General features: G+C 39.3%; 1 protein-coding gene across 3 annotated transcripts in view; it reads left to right on the forward strand.

The window, feature by feature from the left end:
* Positions 1-18923, forward strand: part of ADAM23 (ADAM metallopeptidase domain 23) — a 165556-nt gene that overhangs the window by 123837 nt on the left and 22796 nt on the right. For all 3 annotated transcript variants that reach the window (XM_066345766.1, XM_066345765.1, XM_066345767.1), the window contains exons 18-24: positions 1179-1259; positions 7414-7464; positions 8064-8127; positions 9920-10025; positions 13676-13795; positions 15686-15854; positions 17847-17958. In XM_066345766.1, the coding sequence (XP_066201863.1) occupies positions 1179-1259; positions 7414-7464; positions 8064-8127; positions 9920-10025; positions 13676-13795; positions 15686-15854; positions 17847-17958 (703 nt within the window). The remainder of the gene's footprint in view (positions 1-1178; positions 1260-7413; positions 7465-8063; positions 8128-9919; positions 10026-13675; positions 13796-15685; positions 15855-17846; positions 17959-18923) is intronic.

The raw sequence follows: 18923 nt of genomic DNA on the forward strand, positions 1-18923 counted from the left end.
TCTTTCTTTTCATTGACATATTAGCCAAATATCTCAATGTATACATTGAGTATTTCTATACCTTGCCACAAATTTGTTGGTTGACAGTGTGCATGGAAATTTTGTAAAAATCAAGAAATACACCCAAATTCTGTGAGTCACAACATTTACCTTTGCTGTAATTCCTGTCAACCATCCTTTCCTCCAATGCCTTCTTAAAAATGTATACTCACACTCCTTCCAAAATAAACATTGAGCGTTACTCTATTAACACGGATGAAAATCAAGTTAGATGGTTGGCTAGAAGAGGGACAATTCCTGTAGTCTTTTCATTTTAGACTCTGAATTAGTGATCATATTTTTACATTTGGCTTTTTAAATCCCCTATAAAGGCAAAACATCTAGATAAGAAAGTAACATAAATATGTGTTATATGTGTAGACACATAATTACTTCCATCTATAGAGACCGGTTAATTTTTGAAAAATCACTTTATAAAGCTTCCCTTTTCTGATTTATAAAAACCTCTAATACTCCTTTTACTTATAAAATTATACAGTTTGGTTATTTTATTCAATATTAATGAGCATTATACATTATGATATTCTAGAAGATCCCAGCTTAGTGTATGCTCTTATGTCCTCTACCAGATTATAAACTGCTTGAGGGTAACGGGCTCTTCCCTTTGTTTTTTACTTACCCCTCTCTCAAACAGAATGCCTTGTATACAGTAGGCATTCACTGGTATTACCAAAGGGAACCATTGAAATTTGATTGTATGTATTTAGCTAAAGCAAGATTAATAATCCAAGTTCATAAGTTAGTTTGTGAACATTAGGTGTGTACACAAATCTTCAGAGAAATCTTAAGTGTTTATATTTTAGTGTTCTGTTGCTCTTTTGTCTTAAGCCACACCATTTTTTGTTCTTTACATAATTACCATCACATTGTCTTTAAAAATAATACTCTGACACAGTGGGTTTTGAAATTTGGACATTTACTGCCTTAGTTAATGATTCATACTTAGTACGGAGAATGGTAACTGGGCCATGCCTCTCTTCTACAACTATCTTGCTAATTCATACAAAGAGTTTGGTGATGGTTATGAGAGAGTATGAGAATTATTGGTGAACATCAGAAAGCTAAGTCTTTGAAATATTAATTAGTTCTAGCTTCTAACGTTGAATTTTGATTTGCAGTTTCAGCCAAGAGGATATGAATGTCGGGATGCTGTGAATGGGTGTGATATAACCGAATATTGTACTGGAGACTCTGGCCAGGTATGGCAAACTGAGTTTTAGGTAATGCATTTTACTTATGAATACACATTTTAAAGCTTTCTATTTGGGTTACATGTGTGAATATACTTTAGCTCCTTTGTTTTTATTTTCTTTTGCTTTTCTTTCTAGTAATTTCTAGTTCTTCACCCTGCCTTTATATAAAGAATGTTTATTGTGGTTTTTGGATCCAAATCTTTTTTCTTCCAAGTTTCCTTTTTACATTTAGTTTCCTTTATCTGGTTTATACCCAACTAATTGGTTTATTTTCCTGGGCCCCACATCTAAAACACTAATGAAGCATTAATGTACTGTTTTCAAACATTTTTAAGCCACAAAACCTTTATTTTTATATATATAAATAAAATTTTGGATGGATGCCCAATATAGAAAGCAGGAAACAGGTAAGATTGTTCTGGTTGAAGTGAAGTTGGGAGCAGAAGTCCTCCTTTCTCAGCTCTGTGGGTATCTCCCACTCACAAAGCCCCGGCTTCATGGCCCATATGCTTTGGCATGACCTTCTTCATGTTAAAATTGTTATAACATTATAATTAATATTGACTTATAATATTTCTTCTTTATGTAAGTTTTATGGTTTTAAATTTTTATGTCTTGTTATTTAAAGTCTTTGTCATTCAAATGGATATTTCTTGAACAGCTTCCATATGTCAAATACTACAGTAAATGTTGGGATGAGCAAGATGGACAAATCCTTGCTCTTCTGGAACATACATTCTGCTGGGTGGAGAAAAGCAAATGAGTGAACAAAAATATCAGATGGTGATAAGAGCTAAGCATAAAATAAGGTGGTGTGGAAAAAATGGTGGAGTGGGAGCTTTAGGTGAGGTTATCAGGTATATTACCTAAAAGAGTTCGGCATTCAAGTGGAAACACAGATAAGGAGCTTGGCAGAAAATAGCAAGTACGGAAGCTTGGCCCCTTCAAACAATGGAATGAAAGCAGGTGAAGAATGGTGGGAGCAGGTCAGAGAGGAAGTCAGGGAGCAGGACAGGTAGGAGCTTGGTAAGAATTTTGGGTTTCATTTTACCTTCGCATTCATTCTGACATTACTTACAAAGTATTTTCCCATACCATTACATATGTATTATGTAAATATCCTTTTACAATTGCAAGAGGGTCTATCTCGTGAATTAGTTGACTTCTGTATCTAGTGGTGGATATTTAGATTGTTGACAAGTTTTTAATATTATAATTAATATGGCAGTGAATATCTTTATGCATTTTTAAGTGTTTCTTGTTTGGGGTTAGCTAATTAGTCTAAGTTCCCTTGAGTACAGTTCCCTATTGCCCGGTTTTGTGGTTTCCAAGGGGCTACCAATAAATAGAGTAGAGATGGAGGCCAGAATATAATTTTTATTCTTGGAAGTGTTCAAGTTAAAAGCCATAGCTTAGTGTGAAGGCTAAATGGGCTGCTTTATAAATCCCAGATTCAGGATATTGCAACAGGTTATGGACAATATTGGGTCTGGAGTGATCTCTCTCTGCAGAGCCTGGCCCTTGACCTATATGTCATAGAAGAGCTGTAGAGAGTCTGATTTATGTGAGTAGGTAAGAGAAGAATGGCAGAACTGAGCCAGGATGCCCAGTTACTCTTCCCAAATTTATCAACCAATCACCCACTCTACCTGCCTGAGAAAGAAGTGGGTGAAAGAGCAGAGAGTAGCTGGAGTTACACCGAGTGTCCTTGCCGGGAAGGACAAGAGGAGAGGGGAAAGGCAGGTTCCAAACCGACCTCCTTGAAAGTTGTTGATGAGTTTCATCTGAGGCTCAACCCCAATGACCCATGTAAGGATATTGTGTAGTTGAAATGTGTTCAAACCATACTTTTGTGTTTTTTATGCATATCTGTTTTTTTACATTTAAATATGTGAATAGGTTTCTTTGTAGTGGCAAAGGGTAAGAATTGTGGCTTCTGCATTTTATGACAAGTGCCCTGACATTCCTGATACACTGTTTCACTGAGCTATATTTTCAGTTTTGTAGAATAATACTATTTTTATTGCCCATCTCATATTGTTTTGGTTCTGTGTATTCAGCTCTTTCAGAAGTATAGTTTTTCCATTTCAACCTTTCACTTCTGAATTGCCGTAAAATTTCCTGGAAATAAGGCATTTGTAATGAGGGCTCTTTGTTCAACCGAATATTCTATTGTCTAAATTTTTTTTTTTTTTTAATTTTTCTGAGGCTGGAAATGGGGAGGCAGTCAGACTCCTGCATGCGCCCGACCGGGATCCACCCGGCACGCCTACCAGGGAGCGATGCTCTGCCCATCCGGGGCGTCACTCTGTCGCAACCAGAGCCACTCTAGCACCTGGGGCAGAGGCTAAGGAGCCATCCCCAGCGCCCGGGCCATCTTTTTGCTCCAATGGAGCCTCGGCTGCGGGAGGGGAAGAGAGAGACAGAGCCTCGGCTGTGGGAGGGGAAGAGAGAGGAAGGAAAGGGTGGGGTGGAGAAGCAGATGGGCGCCTCTCCTGTGTGCCCTGGCCGGGAATCGAACCCGGGACTCCTGCACGCCAGGCCGATGCTCTACCACTGAGCCAACTGGCCAGGGCCTATTGTCTAAATTTTTAAAAATTTTCTTCTTTTTTTTTTTATCTCATGTGTCTATGGTAAAAACTGTATCGTTCACTTATTAGAATATTAGGCATATTAAAATAGCATGTTCTTTTAGTAATGATTTCCTTATATGACCAGGATGAACCTGGACATGATAAGTGGCAGAGAGGGAGTTAAATGCGCTCAAATTCTTTGGCTTTGTAAGAGGTCATGAACTTTAAATTTAATTAATACTAATAATAATTAAGAATATGTGATCTCTGAGAATTTCTGCATCTCTGAGAATCAGTATCGTTGGTGACATTACAACTTTATCTCTTTTATCTCAGTATATTTTGCTTAATTTTGATATTAGCATTAACTGATGCCTTTGAGCTACTTTTAAAGTTCATAATTTATAACTGAATAAACAATACTGTGCAACTGAGAGAACTCTTTGGCAAACAAGACTGGATGATATAAAAAAGATATTTTAGAAGGACGTAGTAAGTGTTTTTGTTAGTACTATGAAATATGTCCTCTAAATGGATAGTATAGCACTATTTCAGATAAGCCCATTTAACTGCTGAGGCACATGTGCCGCGTACAGGTGGGGTTGGAATGGCATTTAGGGACTGAATCCAGAGCTGTACTCACAGGCATGGTGCGCAGGGCACTATAAAGTACACAGATTTATGCTTCTTCTGTTTTAAATGTCTCCAGAGGCCATAAAACATTTCATAATTTTCCTTTTTTAAACATTTCAACAATAAGCAACTGGCTTTTATTAGCCTAAACTAAAAAAGAAATTGATTAGAAATCTTCTTGCATGTAGCTTATAGCAGCTTATAATAAGGGAAAGTAAAGAATTTTTTCATTAGTGAAGAATTCTATGAATTCTTTTCTATTGAACCATGACAGAAGTCAAATATGACAAATTAATTTTAGACCCTGGCGTGCCTATTATGGTAGTGACATTGCTTTTTCTTTTTTGTTCACTGTGGTTGTATTCATTGTGGAGTAAGTGAATAATTAATGTTAGTTGATTAATAAGATAATGACTATGTTTTGAGTGGCTTTGCATGGACAAAAGAGACCACAGGGATCTCTGTTTTTGTGTAGTTGACCCAGTATGCCAGGTTTTAGTGCTGATAATTATATCCTTTTTAATTTTTTTTTATAATTAAACCCTTTGAATAGTCACCATCAGGTTGAATGAAAAGCTCTGGTGAATGAAAGCTTATGTGAGAGTAGAAAGATTTCAAAATGTTCCTTAATAAGTTACTGCTTCTTAGCAATTCTAAACTAGTTCTATTAGTTTTCTGCAGTGAACTTGATAAACAGCTTGATATGTCCAGCATAGAATAACTTAATTGTATCTGTATGGGCCATTCATTTATTTTCTTAGTCAGCCAATAGTTGAGTAGTTGAGCACCTACTCAGTGAATATTGAGCTCAGTTTTGTTGTGGGTGTTAGGGAGGCAGCAGGGAACAAAACACAAAACCCCTGTTCACAAGCAGCTCACATCAGGATGGGACAGTAGACACACCAATAAGTAAAATACTGTGAATCCTCACCTAATGTCGTCAACAGGTCCTTGGAAACTGGGACTTTAAAAATGAGGACACACAACAACCAAGTTTACCACAGGCTAACTGACGTGAATAATAGTTAAGTTCCTATGGCCCTTTTCTTGTCACAGATACATTAAAGATGCAAAACACTTCTAATACTAAACATTGAAATCATTGTGAGCTATGCAGATATTTTAAAAAGATGAATGACATATAAATAAGTTTATTCTTTTCCAACCTACTTATTTCAGTTCTGGATTGTGGGTGACTGGAACTTGTCCCAACCCTGGTCATGCAAAGCGGAAACTTGTCTGGACAGAACACCCTTCCATCCAGGGTGCATACATGCCCATCCGTGCTTACTCACACTGGGATACTTAGACATGCTAATCACCTCACATGTATGTCTTTGGAATGTGGGGGGGAAACCAGGATCCCTAGAAAAAAAACTCATGCAGACATAGGCAGAACCTGCAAACTCCACAAAGCGAGTGGCCGTGGTTGGGAATCAGTTTTTATTTTTCTTTCCTATCGATGTTATGACAAAATGACGTCATTCGAGGACCTGCTGCATATGAATAGTGGGTTGGTGATAAGTACCACGGAGAAGAAACCGGGACTGGGGAACAGAGAATGCCAGCATGGGAGGGGTTGCAGTTTTGAAGAGCATGGTCAGCCAAGGCTTCTCTTGAGATGCTTATACTTGAGCAAAGTCCTAAAGAAGGTGAAAGAGTAAGCATGCAGAAATTGGGGGGAAGACTGAAGGAAGAGCCGGGGCAAAGGCCGTGGGTGGCAGGATGCCTGGCACATTCACCGAGAGTCAGATCAGTCATGACGGAGTGTGTGAATGAAGCCAGGGAGATGATGGAGGTGGGGGGAGCACATGTTGGATTTTGAACCCATTGAGCAGGGAGATGACATGATCTGGTTTACGTTTTTTTAAAGGGTCACTCTGGTAGCTGTGGAGATTATAAGGCAACTAGGGTTGAAGCAGGGGAATTGATTGGAGGCTGTTGTATAATCCAGGTGAGAGGTGGTGATGGATTGGACCAGGCGTTAGCAATGGAGGTGGAGAACAGAGGTCAGGTACTGATGGTATTTTGAGGGTAGAAGCTATTGGGATGATTTGACAGACTAGAAAGAGAGAAGTAAAGGATGACTCCAATTATTTGGGGCTGGAATAATTAAAAGAGTATGACTTCCCTTTATGGAGGAGGTGACAGAAATCTGAGGGGGACCTCAATGCATATTGCTGTGTTTCTTACTTGCCACACCTGTATTTTTTTCTTTTCATATTTACTTTGAACACTGTAGCAGAGACTTTGCATTGAACCTTTTGTTTTAGCCTTCTTAAATGTGGTAAATGAAACGCACAGAGAGTAAACACTGTAACTTAAATGTATTTGGGGTAATTTGGGATGAAAATGAAGTATACTTTTAAATAAGTATTCAATAAATAGACCTGAAAAAAAGAAATAGCCATCACATCAAGATTGTTCTAGTAACAGGTCTGTGGTTTGAGAGGTCAGCCGTGTAATGGAGATGTTGCACTTACATTGATTGAAAGGCAGGCTATTTCTTCTTCTTTAGTAATGTGTCCCATAGGTGAGTATCATGGGTGTCAAATATAGATTTGTCATTTTTCACAGAGCTGAGCCAGTCTGCAAATTGGTTCCCGAGTGTGTCCACTCATACGTAACAAGCTGATTCATATCTCTTCATCGTCCCTTCTAATCCCTTCTACTTTTAACTCCATAGGCAACTGAATGTAACTTATTATTCTAGTCTACTTCTTGGAAAACAGAGGAACATGGAAAAGTACTCACTGCATGGACCTAATTTATTATTTTTACCAATAATGGGAGAATTAATTTGGGTAATCTACTTAAGGAGTTACTCATATTTTTTCTAAACATTTCCAATTATATATTTACCACACTTGATATTTTGCATTTTTATATATTGTGCTCATAACCTGAAGGTACTTAACATGGTGAACCTTAATTAAAGAGATTATGTTTTTCAGTGCCCACCAAATCTTCATAAGCAAGATGGATATGCGTGTAATCAAAATCAGGTATGCTTGCCTATCAGTTTTAAGTATAATTTTAGAAGGATTAGTTTGTGAGGTTTTTTTTTTTATATAAATGTAATTTTAAAAGGAAATAGCAATTTAAACAATAATAAATTATTACAGTAGTCTTCTAGTTCAGAATTGCTTTGTGTCATTCCAAATACTAATTGTATCATACTATATTTAACTTTGTGACAAATTGTCCAGATTGAGGGCAAGAATTAGGAAACTAATTTATTGAGTTATGACTATCTTTCAATAATACCAGTCTGTTTATTATGAAACAATCTGTTATAACATGGGTTTTTTCCTCCCAGTGCCATGTGATAAATTAACTATTCACAAACAAAGGAAGCTAACCATCGTTTTTGGTATCTCCCAAAGAAATGTCCCGATTTTTGTTTACTGTAAAATTAAAAAATTTTAGATGATTCGTTTTGATTTAAAGAGCTGTACTGTCATGTAAGGTCTGTTCTGAGTTTCAGATTTGAACTGTTACTCTCAGGCTTGTCTTAAGATGTTTGAGATGCTCGTTTCCACAGTGAGAGTTTGAGGGGGGACAGAACTGGCGCCCTCTGCCTCACATGTGTTCCCGTCCCCAGGGCCGCTGCTACAGCGGGGAGTGCAAGACCCGGGACAACCAGTGTCAGTACATCTGGGGAGCAAGTAGGTTGCCTTTCCTGTCGTTGGAAACACACGGGTTTCTGTTCAGGCTGCTCTTCTTCGCCAGCCTCGCTGGAAGAGATGTACAGCTGGGGGTGATGCCTTTTAAAAAAAATCTAAACAAGGGTGAAATAAAGAGAATAGAACTACAGACAAACGCTGAAGTTGGGGACTTGTCATCAGAGCTGACCAGTGTCATTCAGTGCTTGTGGCTGTAGGAGAAGGGCCGATACATCCAGTTGCAAGGACTGGGTTGAGTGCAGCGGTCATGTTCCTTACCCAGCCACTTTGTATGATTTCTTTTGTATCTTAGATTTAACATTTATCCCCCACCCCTCCATCCCCTAAAGTTAGCTTACTGTTCTTTTACCTCAGGAAAGTTCAGCTCTTATTTTTTAAAATGTATTTAGAAAGTTAAATTTATTTAATGGGGTGACGTTGATCAGTAAGAGTATATAGGTTCCAGGTAAACATCTCTATAGCATCTGAACTGTTGATTGCATTGTGTGCCCATCACCCAAGCATTTAAACTCTGGAATTCACTACCCTCAGTTTGAAGTGCAGAAATGCAGGTACAGCCCAAAGTGCAGACGGAGATAGATTCAGGTACATGGTTGTGATTCTCGGTGTACTCCCTGAATGTTAACACACATGTTATCTTCCTGACATTTACAGTGCCTCTTCAGTGAACTGCAGCAGCTCATGAGGGCCAGGCCAGAAGAGAGAGAAATGGGTCTGCCATGCTGACTGGGGCTGGGTCACCCCCAAAGAAATAGAAAGCACACAAAAGGAGACTAGACCGTTGCACAAGTGATCTCAGTGTTCAGCACATATTTATTTGAAGGATTGACTTACTTTTGGTGCTTCAGTTTTTTTGTTTGTTTATTTGGTGGTTTTTTTGTTTTTGTTTATTTTTTTTGTATTTTTCGAAAGTGAGAAGCAGGGAGGCAGAGAGATAGACTTCCGCATACACCTAACCAGGATCCACCCGGCATGTTCACTAGGGGGCGATGCTCTGCCCATCTGGGGCATTGCTCTGTTGCAACTGGAGCCATTCTAGTGCCTGAGGTGGAGGCCATGGAGCCATTCTCAGTGCCCGGGCCAACTTTGCTCCAATGGAGCCTTGGCTGCGAGAGGGAAAGAGAGAGATAGAAAGGAGAGGGAGAAGGGTGGAGAAGCAGATGGGCGCTTCTCCTATGTGCCCTGGCTGGGAATCAAACCCAAGACTTCTACACACCAGGCTGATGCTCTACCACTGAGTCAACCGGCCAGGGCCTGGTGCTTCAGTTTTGACAGAGGAAAGATAATAGGGGCATATTTCTTTTACAAGGTTTCAGTTGGCTAAGACTTTATAGTGCTCTTAATATTAGTAGAAAACAGGACCAAGAATGTTTACTAGTTTTCTGTGTGTCACTTCATTAATTTCTGCTGATGATCATTCCTACCTTCTACCCTCAAACCCACTAGCAAGAATTGGGAATAGTGTTGTTGTTTTTTTAAGTTAAAGGTAGTAGTGTGTTGGAGATGTCTTGTATTATTAGCTTGTAAGAGTTAACTGTTGAAATTTCAGGAATTTTAGAAGCCAATTGACATCGCACTGATACCTTGAAATTAGCCATGCATCATACCATGGACATTCACATAATAGTATTTACACCATGGAAATTGGTAAATGCTGCAAATTAGGATTTTTTTCCCCCTGGAGAATTAGTTGTCAAACATTTACCAGCATGCTACTGGTTGTGGGTCACGAAGAGAACTAATATAAATTCTCTTCTCTTGCTCATCCCCAAAGAGGCTTCAGGGTCTGACAAGTTCTGTTATGAAAAGCTGAACACAGAAGGCACGGAGAAGGGAAACTGTGGGAAGGACGGAGACCGATGGATTCAGTGCAGCAAACAGTGAGTGGTCAGCTGTGGGGTCTGATGAGCGGGCAGGAAGCCCTGACTTTCCTGTGAAATGGGCACAACATAAATGTTACTGACTTTTTATAAATGTTTAACTATTTAAAATTTTAAAGTATACATTTTAAAAAGAACATTGGTTTATCTAGAGGCAAATGGCCACGCACTAAACTGTTTCTGTGGCTCCCACTCACACCATTTCTGCAAAATTCAGACAATTTCTCACATGCTGTCTTTTACTTGATGCTTGTTTGGAAGAGATACTTTGCCAAGGTATTACAAATTAATATTAAGTTTTAATTTTGTACTGTTGGTATAAGATTTCCCCTATGACTGGTCTAGTGTATACAGAGTTCTACAACCAATATATGCAGAATGGATATATTTTGGGGACCATTCAGAGTGCAATAACATATTTTTGATCATTTTATGAGCTCAGGACCATTTGACTTAATTAAACATCTAGCATCTGTATCAGAGATCTCTATTGCTTTCTGAAAAGTGTCTAGTTAGTGCTCACTGGAGACATCTGTACTCAGGAAACGAGATGTTTTCAGAGCTCATCAGTGGTGTTTCCCCTTGATTAGTTGAAGAAAGTTAATACTGATGTAATGGTTAAATCAATGACTTGGCTCTATGGGACCTTTAAGGTACAGACCAAGGCTCCTTTGTTTTTCTTCCATAACAATGACGATTCTTCCCTCAGTTTTGAAGCAGACAAGGATTTAAAGAAAGTTTTTATTTCCCTAGTGAATAGTTTCTATGTTGCACTTTATGAAACATTGCAGTTCCAACTAGTCTTTGATGATGGATGAGGCCTTTGAAGACAATAAATCTCTGACAATAATTTCTTTAAAGTGAACCCAAGAAACAGAGCAGAGCTTCCCACCTGATGACTCACAAGTACGGTACAAATGTTCTGCAGTCTTTAGTCCAGGGCGTAGGAGACAGTGGAGCACAAAGTTGTCAAAGCCCAGGGGGTTAGAATTAGATTAGGTTTGTTCATTCACTCAGTGTCCTAGACAAATGTGATCATTTATCTGTGTCTCCATGACTTCAGAAAGTTTGGGAGGCACTGGATTAGATCATTGTAAAATGTTGCTTTGAAATACCTGGTAACAGAATATCCAACCACCCAGGAGCTAAAGAAAATCAATGGGTTTTTTGAGACTTTTAACAGTTGTGAAATATAACACATAAACAGAAAAGTGGATAATGCACAAATATATGTTCTACCAAATATAAATAATTATGAAGTGAACTCCCATCTTCTACCTGGATCAGGAAATAGGACATCGAAGCATCCCAGAAAGTGATCTTCCCCTCACAGTGCCTGCCCCTCTCTGGGAGGTACCATCATTTCAACTTGAAGGCACTCGCTTTCTTGCTTTTCTTTAGTGCTTTACTGCCTAACTGTTCATCTCCAAATGATATACTTTGCCAAAAGTTTTGGTAACTTCATATAAAAGAAATTATACTTTCTGTATTATTTTGTATTTTGCTTCTGAAGTTCAGCACTTTTAAGAGTCTTCTATACTGTGTGTAATGTCATTTTTTGTTCATTTGTTTTACTTTCATTCGCATTTATAGCAATATATCACAATTTATTTTTTTTAGGTGAGAGGAGGGGAGATAGTGAAGCAGACTCCAGCATGCACCCGGTCTGGGACCTACTCGGCAATCCTGTTTGGGGCCGATGCTCTAGTACTGAGCTATTTTTTTTTTTTTTTTTTTTTTTTTTTTTTTTTTTTTACAGAGACAGAGAGAGTCAGAGAGAGGGGTAGATAGGAACAGACAGACAGGAATGGAGAGATGAGAAGCATCAGTCATTAGTTTTTCGTTGCGCATTGCAATACCTTAGTTGTTCATTGATTGCTTTCTCATATGTGCCTTGACCACGGGCCTTCAGCAGACCGAGTAACTCCTTGCTTGAGCCAGCGACCTTGGGCTCAAGCTGGTGACCTTTTGCTCAAACCAGATGAGCCTGCGCTCAAACTGGCAACGTCAGGGTCTTGAACCTGGGTCCTCAGCATCCCAGTCCGACGCTTTATCCACTGCGCCACCGCCTGGTCAGGCTAGTACTGAGCTATTTTTAGTGTCTGAGGCTGTCATGCTCCAATGGAGCTATCCTCAGTTCTTGGGGCCATGCTCAATCTTTTTTCATTCTATATTGACAGATTTTTTTTTTTTCATTTTTGTATTTTTCTGAAGCTGGAAACGGGGAGAGACAGTCAGACAAACTCCCTCATGCGCCCGACCGGGATCCACCCGGCACGCCCACCAGGGGCGACGCTCTGCCCACCAGGGGGCGATGCTCTGTCCCTCCGGGGCATCGCTCTGCCGCGACCAGAGCCACTCTAGCGCCTGGGGCAGAGGCCAAGGAGCCATCCCCAGCAACCGGGCCATCTTTGCTCCAATGGAGCCTTGGCTGCGGGAGAGGAAGAGAGAGACAGAGAGGAAGGAGGGGGGTGGGGGTGGAGAAGCAAATGGGCGCTTCTCCTATGAGCCCTGGCCGGGAATTGAACCTGGGTCCCCCGCACGCCAGGCCGATGCTCTACCGCTGAGCCAACCGGCCAGGGCTATATTGACAGATATTTAGATTGATCCATGTTTTAGCTATTAGGAACCATGCTGCTGTGAACATTATTTATGTGTAACTTAGTGCACACTTGGACATATTTTTCTAAGGCATGCACCTAGAAGAAAAATTACATAGTCATGGGATGTTTTTTTTCCAGTGCCACAAAGTCATGTGACACTGTTTTCTTTTTTAAATGGTTGTAAACTCTACCAGCGATAACATGTATATGAGAATTTTGTACTACATTCTCACCAATGTTTTGTATTATCAGAATTTTTACTTTTATCTATTCTGGTGGGTATGGTTATAATTTGCATTTCCCTGATTACAAATGGAATTTAGTACATTTTCATGCATTTTTTTGGCCAGTGGATTTCTTTTTTGTGATGTGCCACTTTTATTCTTTATTTCTTTTTAGAAATTCATTATTTACTTAAAAAAATAGGCTGGAAGTAGGTGCCCTCAGGGTGGGTGAGTCATTTAATAATGTCACTAAGGACCCAGATGATTTCTGCCCCTCTGCTCTGTAATCCATCCGTGTTCAGTTTGTATCCTGATGCTTGTGAAGTTAACAATTGCAAGTTAGCTGTCAAGGCTCTATGTTCCAAGGCAGGAAGCAGAGGTAGGAACAATGATCTTCCTGTCAGGCTCTAACCTTTCTATCCAGAAAGCGACATTTTTCCCAGTAGCTTCCTAGCCAGCTTTCCCTCACTTCTCAACACCCAGGGCCACTTTTGGCTCTAGGAAGAGATGAAGGAAGGATAGCGAGGAAAGGGAGTATAGGACATGGAAGTACATGACTAGCTTAGCCACCAGGCATGACCATCTTTCAGGGCTCAGCGCTGTGCTACCCCCAAACAAAATTGCTGTCCCATTAGTAGGAAAGGTGGGGGCTCATAGCCAACCGACAATATCTGAACAAATGTTCTTGTCTAGAGGGAAAGAGAATATTTTCATATTTTGAGTATATTGATATATGGACTGAAAAGTTTTGATTTTTTTGAGCATGATTCCTCCTGTCTTATTCTGTTTTTTGTTTGTTTGTTTGTTTTTGAAACATGTTTAGTGATGTGTTCTGTGGTTTTTTACTCTGCACCAACCTCACTCGAGCTCCACGTATTGGTCAACTTCAGGGAGAGATCATCCCAACTTCCTTCTATCATCAAGGCCGGGTGATTGACTGCAGGTAACATATTAACATATTAAATATGAGTCATGAGAATTACAAATGTAGAAAAATCGAGGGAAATTTTTCTACTTCTCACAAGAGGAATGTTGATTGAGATTTTATTGTCACCTTTCATGATAAGAAGAATCATTTGCAAATTACATTTGTTCAAAAATTGTACCAGTTATTAGTAATGGGGCATTCTTTGTAATTATAATCTTAAGAGTAGACTTATGTTTTGACCCACGATTAAAACTTTAAGCATTGGAGGCTCTGGCTGGTGGCTCAGTGAATAAAGCATCAGCCCAGTGTATGAACGTCCCAAGTTCGATTCCTGGTCAGGGCACACAAAAGTGACCATCTGCTTCTCCCTTCCCTCCCCCTCTCTCCCTCTCTCCCTCCTGCAGCCAGTGGCTTGATTGGTTCAAACGTGGCCCTGGGCACTGAGGATAGCTCCATTGGAGCGTGATAGCCTCAGGTGCTAAAAATAGCTCTGTACTTGAACATTGGCCTTGATGGGGTTGCTGGGTGGATCTTGGTCGGGGTGCATATGGGAGTCTGCCTCATTCCCCTCTTCTCATCTAACCCCCCCAACAACAAACAAACAAAAAACCTGTAAGCATTGTAATATGTCAGTATTTGATCACTCTGTGTGTTTTACTTTTATGACCAAAAAAAGAGTTTTTGCTTTACTTTATGTAGAGGTATCTGGTTTAGAAGATGGTTTAATAAATACTTAATTACATATAGAAAATATTTATTAAAATACAATTTATAGCTGTTGACAAACATTTAATATCCAATTACCTATGAGGACAAGGCACAGAAGATGTGACACTTATTTGTAAGCAGGGAGTCATATTATATTCCAAATAATCATCGTTCCCTTCAAAATAATCATAATTCTCAGATGCTGTGCTCTCATTTAAATGGCACTGTTGTTGCTCAGAAACACTTTTGGGATCCACCCTACAGAATTACCTTCAATATCTACCAACTTTTATCCTTAGTATTCCCAGAGTAGCAGACCTTCATCTTATGTGAGTCATTGTAAGATCTGGAAACATCTTAAAGTAATTTTGAACAAAATTTAGTAAATTGACTGGGTAACCAAATTGAATATTGCTGTCTTGGTCAAATGCTTGCTGTTTCTCTGTATTTTAACTGGCTCTGAAGGCAATTCTAACAGGGTCTTAGATAATGAGATCCTTCTTGGAGTAAATCATTGTTTTCAAATATAGTTTGATGCATACAAGCTTTCTTTGCATATGTAAGTTTTCACATGTCTTTAGATAGAACAACCTTGTTAAATTGTATTGTTATGTTCTAAATTGGTATATTTGTAAACTGTTTAGCAAGATGTACTCTGCTAGTAATTATAGTATTAACTATTATTTAAAATTAAGTTGTTTGTAACTTTGGAATTTTAGGAGTATCAATAGAGAGGAACCAGCTTATTTCTTCCCTCATGAATAATCCAATCTTCCAAAGTAATAATAATTTTCAAAATATTTATTTGCTATTTTTGCTCAACATCTGCCTTTTTGTACCATGACATGTCTGAAAGCACTGGAGAGCTGATGATAAGATTGCTTCTCTGATCCACTCCCCTCATCTTAATGCTGCTCTTGTGAAAAAGTGAACATTTAGAGTACACTTGGTACAAATGGCACGTGCTTTCCTGATGATGTGTGCTATAAGAATAAGGAAAGGTGGTGTCTTTTTATCATGTTCTTTAATTAAGGGGAAGGGGGTTGGGGAACAGGAGGAGGAAAGGGAAGAAATGCTAAGAGAAGTCCATGTCCAGTGGCAGCTTCTTCAGCATCATGAACAGCAAGGCCCATTCATGTTGATGTTAGAGTTCTAAGTGTGGTGCTAATGCCAGCATGAATATCTTTCTCCTTTTAGTGGTGCTCACGTGGTCTTAGATGATGATACAGATGTGGGTTACGTGGAAGATGGAACGCCATGTGGCCCATCTATGATGTGTTTAGATCGGAAGTGCCTACAGATTCAGGCCCTAAATATGAGCAGCTGTCCACTTGATTCCAAGGGTAAAGTCTGCTCAGGTCACGGGGTAAGTAGACATCCGTGTTCCTGTCTAGACCTTTATTATCTGGCATCCTCAGAGTTCACAGTGGTTAGACTTCCAGCTCAGCCACTCTCTCCCTGTGGCTGTTGCCAATATCCATGCACTGACTATGTTTATTTTCTAAGTACCCTTATCTGCTAACAATAACATCCGTATGTATTGATATAGTGTATTCATTGTTTCTTTTTTCACTATTTGCACTCACTACATTCTCTAGATATAGCTTGACATCTAAGGAGTTGGAAGACAATTGATACGATTATTAAAGGAACTATAAAGACCCAATGTGATTACTCTGAACCATTTGAATAAGTTAAATCCTCTCAGTAATTCCCTGTCAGCTACTCAGCAGGCATACTGGGTGAGCATCTATGTGTGCAAGGTCACATCCGACTAACCGTTGGATCAGTGATATAATTCACATGTTTAAAGTTCCACGGTTATGTTTGTATCATTGCCAGTCAAAAGAAGAGACACTATCTCTACCTGCACATATCTTTAATTCTGTGAACAAAATGTTCGGGCAGACATACCTGGCAAACCTAGGCTTAACGTCTAAAAACAAATCTTAGTAATAGTTTAAATTTGGCTTAGTAAAAGAAAGATGTTTAAAAATTGACACAGACCACAGAAATGGATAAAAGACACGTGAAGAAATGTAGAGTGATGATGTGATGATATAAAAGGCAGGTGCTGAAACGAAGGTGAAAGGAATCCAGACTATAGACAGCTAAGCAGGGGCTACAGAATAAAACATGGTAGAAAGGCCTAAGAAGCACGTGCCCAACAACTACGTATAGCTTCCGGTTTGGTTGGATCATAGATCCACGAGGAAGGCGGTATAAACTAGTGATCGGAAGCACGGCTTTGGGGGCCTGAGAGAATCCTGGGTGTGAATCCTGACTCTGCGTCCTGTTATCCCAGTGACTTTGGGCAGTCACCTAGCCTCTCTCGTTCATCAGGATGCTAGTGTGAGGATAAATGAAATGCAGTACATCAAACACTTAGCAAAGGTACCTAGCACAGAGTAACTGCTCAGTATTTGCTGCATTAAAACAAAAGCACTGAGCAGACCATTTCATTATAGTTATTGCTTTGTAAGCATTATACAACTTAATGTATTAAAAGGGCCCTTGACTCTCGACTATCCTTTCTATTTTTTCATCTTGTTTAAAAAAAAAAAAAAAAAAAGGTCAAATTCAATCTTGTTAATCATAATCACAGTGTTACAACATTAAAAAAACTTCTTATACCAATAGGCTTAAGTTTGATTTTATCACCTCCAATCATCTGTCTCTGAATGTATTTCATAGGAAGACAAGGGTTTAAACTACTCTGTCTCTGGTTTGCAGATGGGTGTTCATTTCATCTAAATTACCTGTCCATTCTAACATGCTGCTTGGTCCCCAGAGGACAAGAGAGGAGACAAAGTTCTCTTAGGAAGGTCTTAGCCTGGCTGACTGAGACAACAGCTACCATGGTGGGAGGGGTGCTCCTCTGGCTGGGAAAGTGCCACCCAGTGACCTCGGGGGTGAACGTGGTGACGTAATGCAACATATTGATGATTTATGTCTCCTGGTCTTTATCTCTGGCAGTGCCTCTTCAGTCTAGTATCTATTAACTCCTTGAATTAAGTATATATGTTTCTAAAATATGGCTTTAGAAATAGCTACCTATGAAAAAACTACATTGTCAGACATCTGAGTATTTAAATGATATCAACATGAATAATTAACATTTCATTTTTAAATTTCTTCTTTTTTATCTTTTTTTTATAGTTAACTGAAAAAACACCATTCAACTCTTTGTCCCAAACATGGTTTCCCCTTGTCTAATATCTAAAACCGCGGGAGACTTTTAAAGAATTCCAAATGGCTTTTAAAGTGTCTGCCTGGCCCTATGTCTTTTTTACACTTATAAGCGGTACTCTACTAAGCATGGCAAAATTGTTCCATCTCTCTTCTTTGTTCTTCACAGGTGTGTAGTAATGAAGCCACCTGCATCTGTGATTTCACCTGGGCAGGAACAGACTGCAGTATCCGGGACCCAGTTAGGAATCTTCATCCCTCCAAGGATGAAGGACCCAAGGGTTTGTGTGATTTCAGTTTCAATTCCCAACATACTGAATTCATTGCTACTCTTCCTATGGTGCCAACAGAACAACACATAAGAATATCACTTTAGCCATTCAAGTGTATAGTTCATGTTACTGCAGAATTAAGGATTCGAGTATATCACATTGAAAAAATAAAACATTTGAATCATCCCTTAGTCTAGAACAGGAGTCGGGAAACTTTTTGCCTGAGAGAGCCATGAACGCCACATATTTTAAAATGTAATTCCGTAAGAGCCATACAACGACCCATGTACCTTACGCATTATCCAATAAAAATTTGGTGTTGTCCCAGAGGACAGCTGTGATTGGCTCCAGCTACCCGCAACCATGAACATGAGCGGTAGGAAATGAATGGATTGTCATACATGAGAATGTTTTATATTTTTAACATTATTATTTTTTTTATTAAAGATTTGTCTGAGAGCCAGATGCAGCCATCAAAAGAGCCACATCTGGCTCGCAAGCCATAGGTTCCCGACCCGTGGTCTAGAACCAAGATTAGGAAAAAGTAAATATAGCAATTTCCTTTCTTTTCTTTCCTTTAAACCTCATTCTTTTTTTTTTTTTTTCATCATCACAAATGGTAACCATTTTATAGTTTGTCTAAGCAATATCAGTTTTCTAATAGATCTGTCTTTTTGGATGACATGCGACTTGTCGTTCTTCAATACTTGAAAAGTGAAATACATGGAAGTTGTCCTTTTCCATGCTCTGTTTTAAATACACCCTTGATTTAGGAAGAACTTAGAATTTTTCATGGAGCTTGAGTTCTTCAAAGAACACATGAGTGACCTGGACCTTTGTTCTAGTCAGCCATTCAAAGGAGAGAAATGACAATTTTAGAATTCGAAGCAGTCTCAGTGACCGGCTAGCCACGCCAGCCTCCTTTTGCAGTTGAGAGCACCCAGGCCTGGAGGTCAGGTGACGTGCTATACTTC

Source organism: Saccopteryx leptura, chromosome 7 (genome assembly GCF_036850995.1).
Source record: "Saccopteryx leptura isolate mSacLep1 chromosome 7, mSacLep1_pri_phased_curated, whole genome shotgun sequence".
NCBI classification, from domain to species: Eukaryota; Metazoa; Chordata; class Mammalia; order Chiroptera; family Emballonuridae; genus Saccopteryx; species Saccopteryx leptura.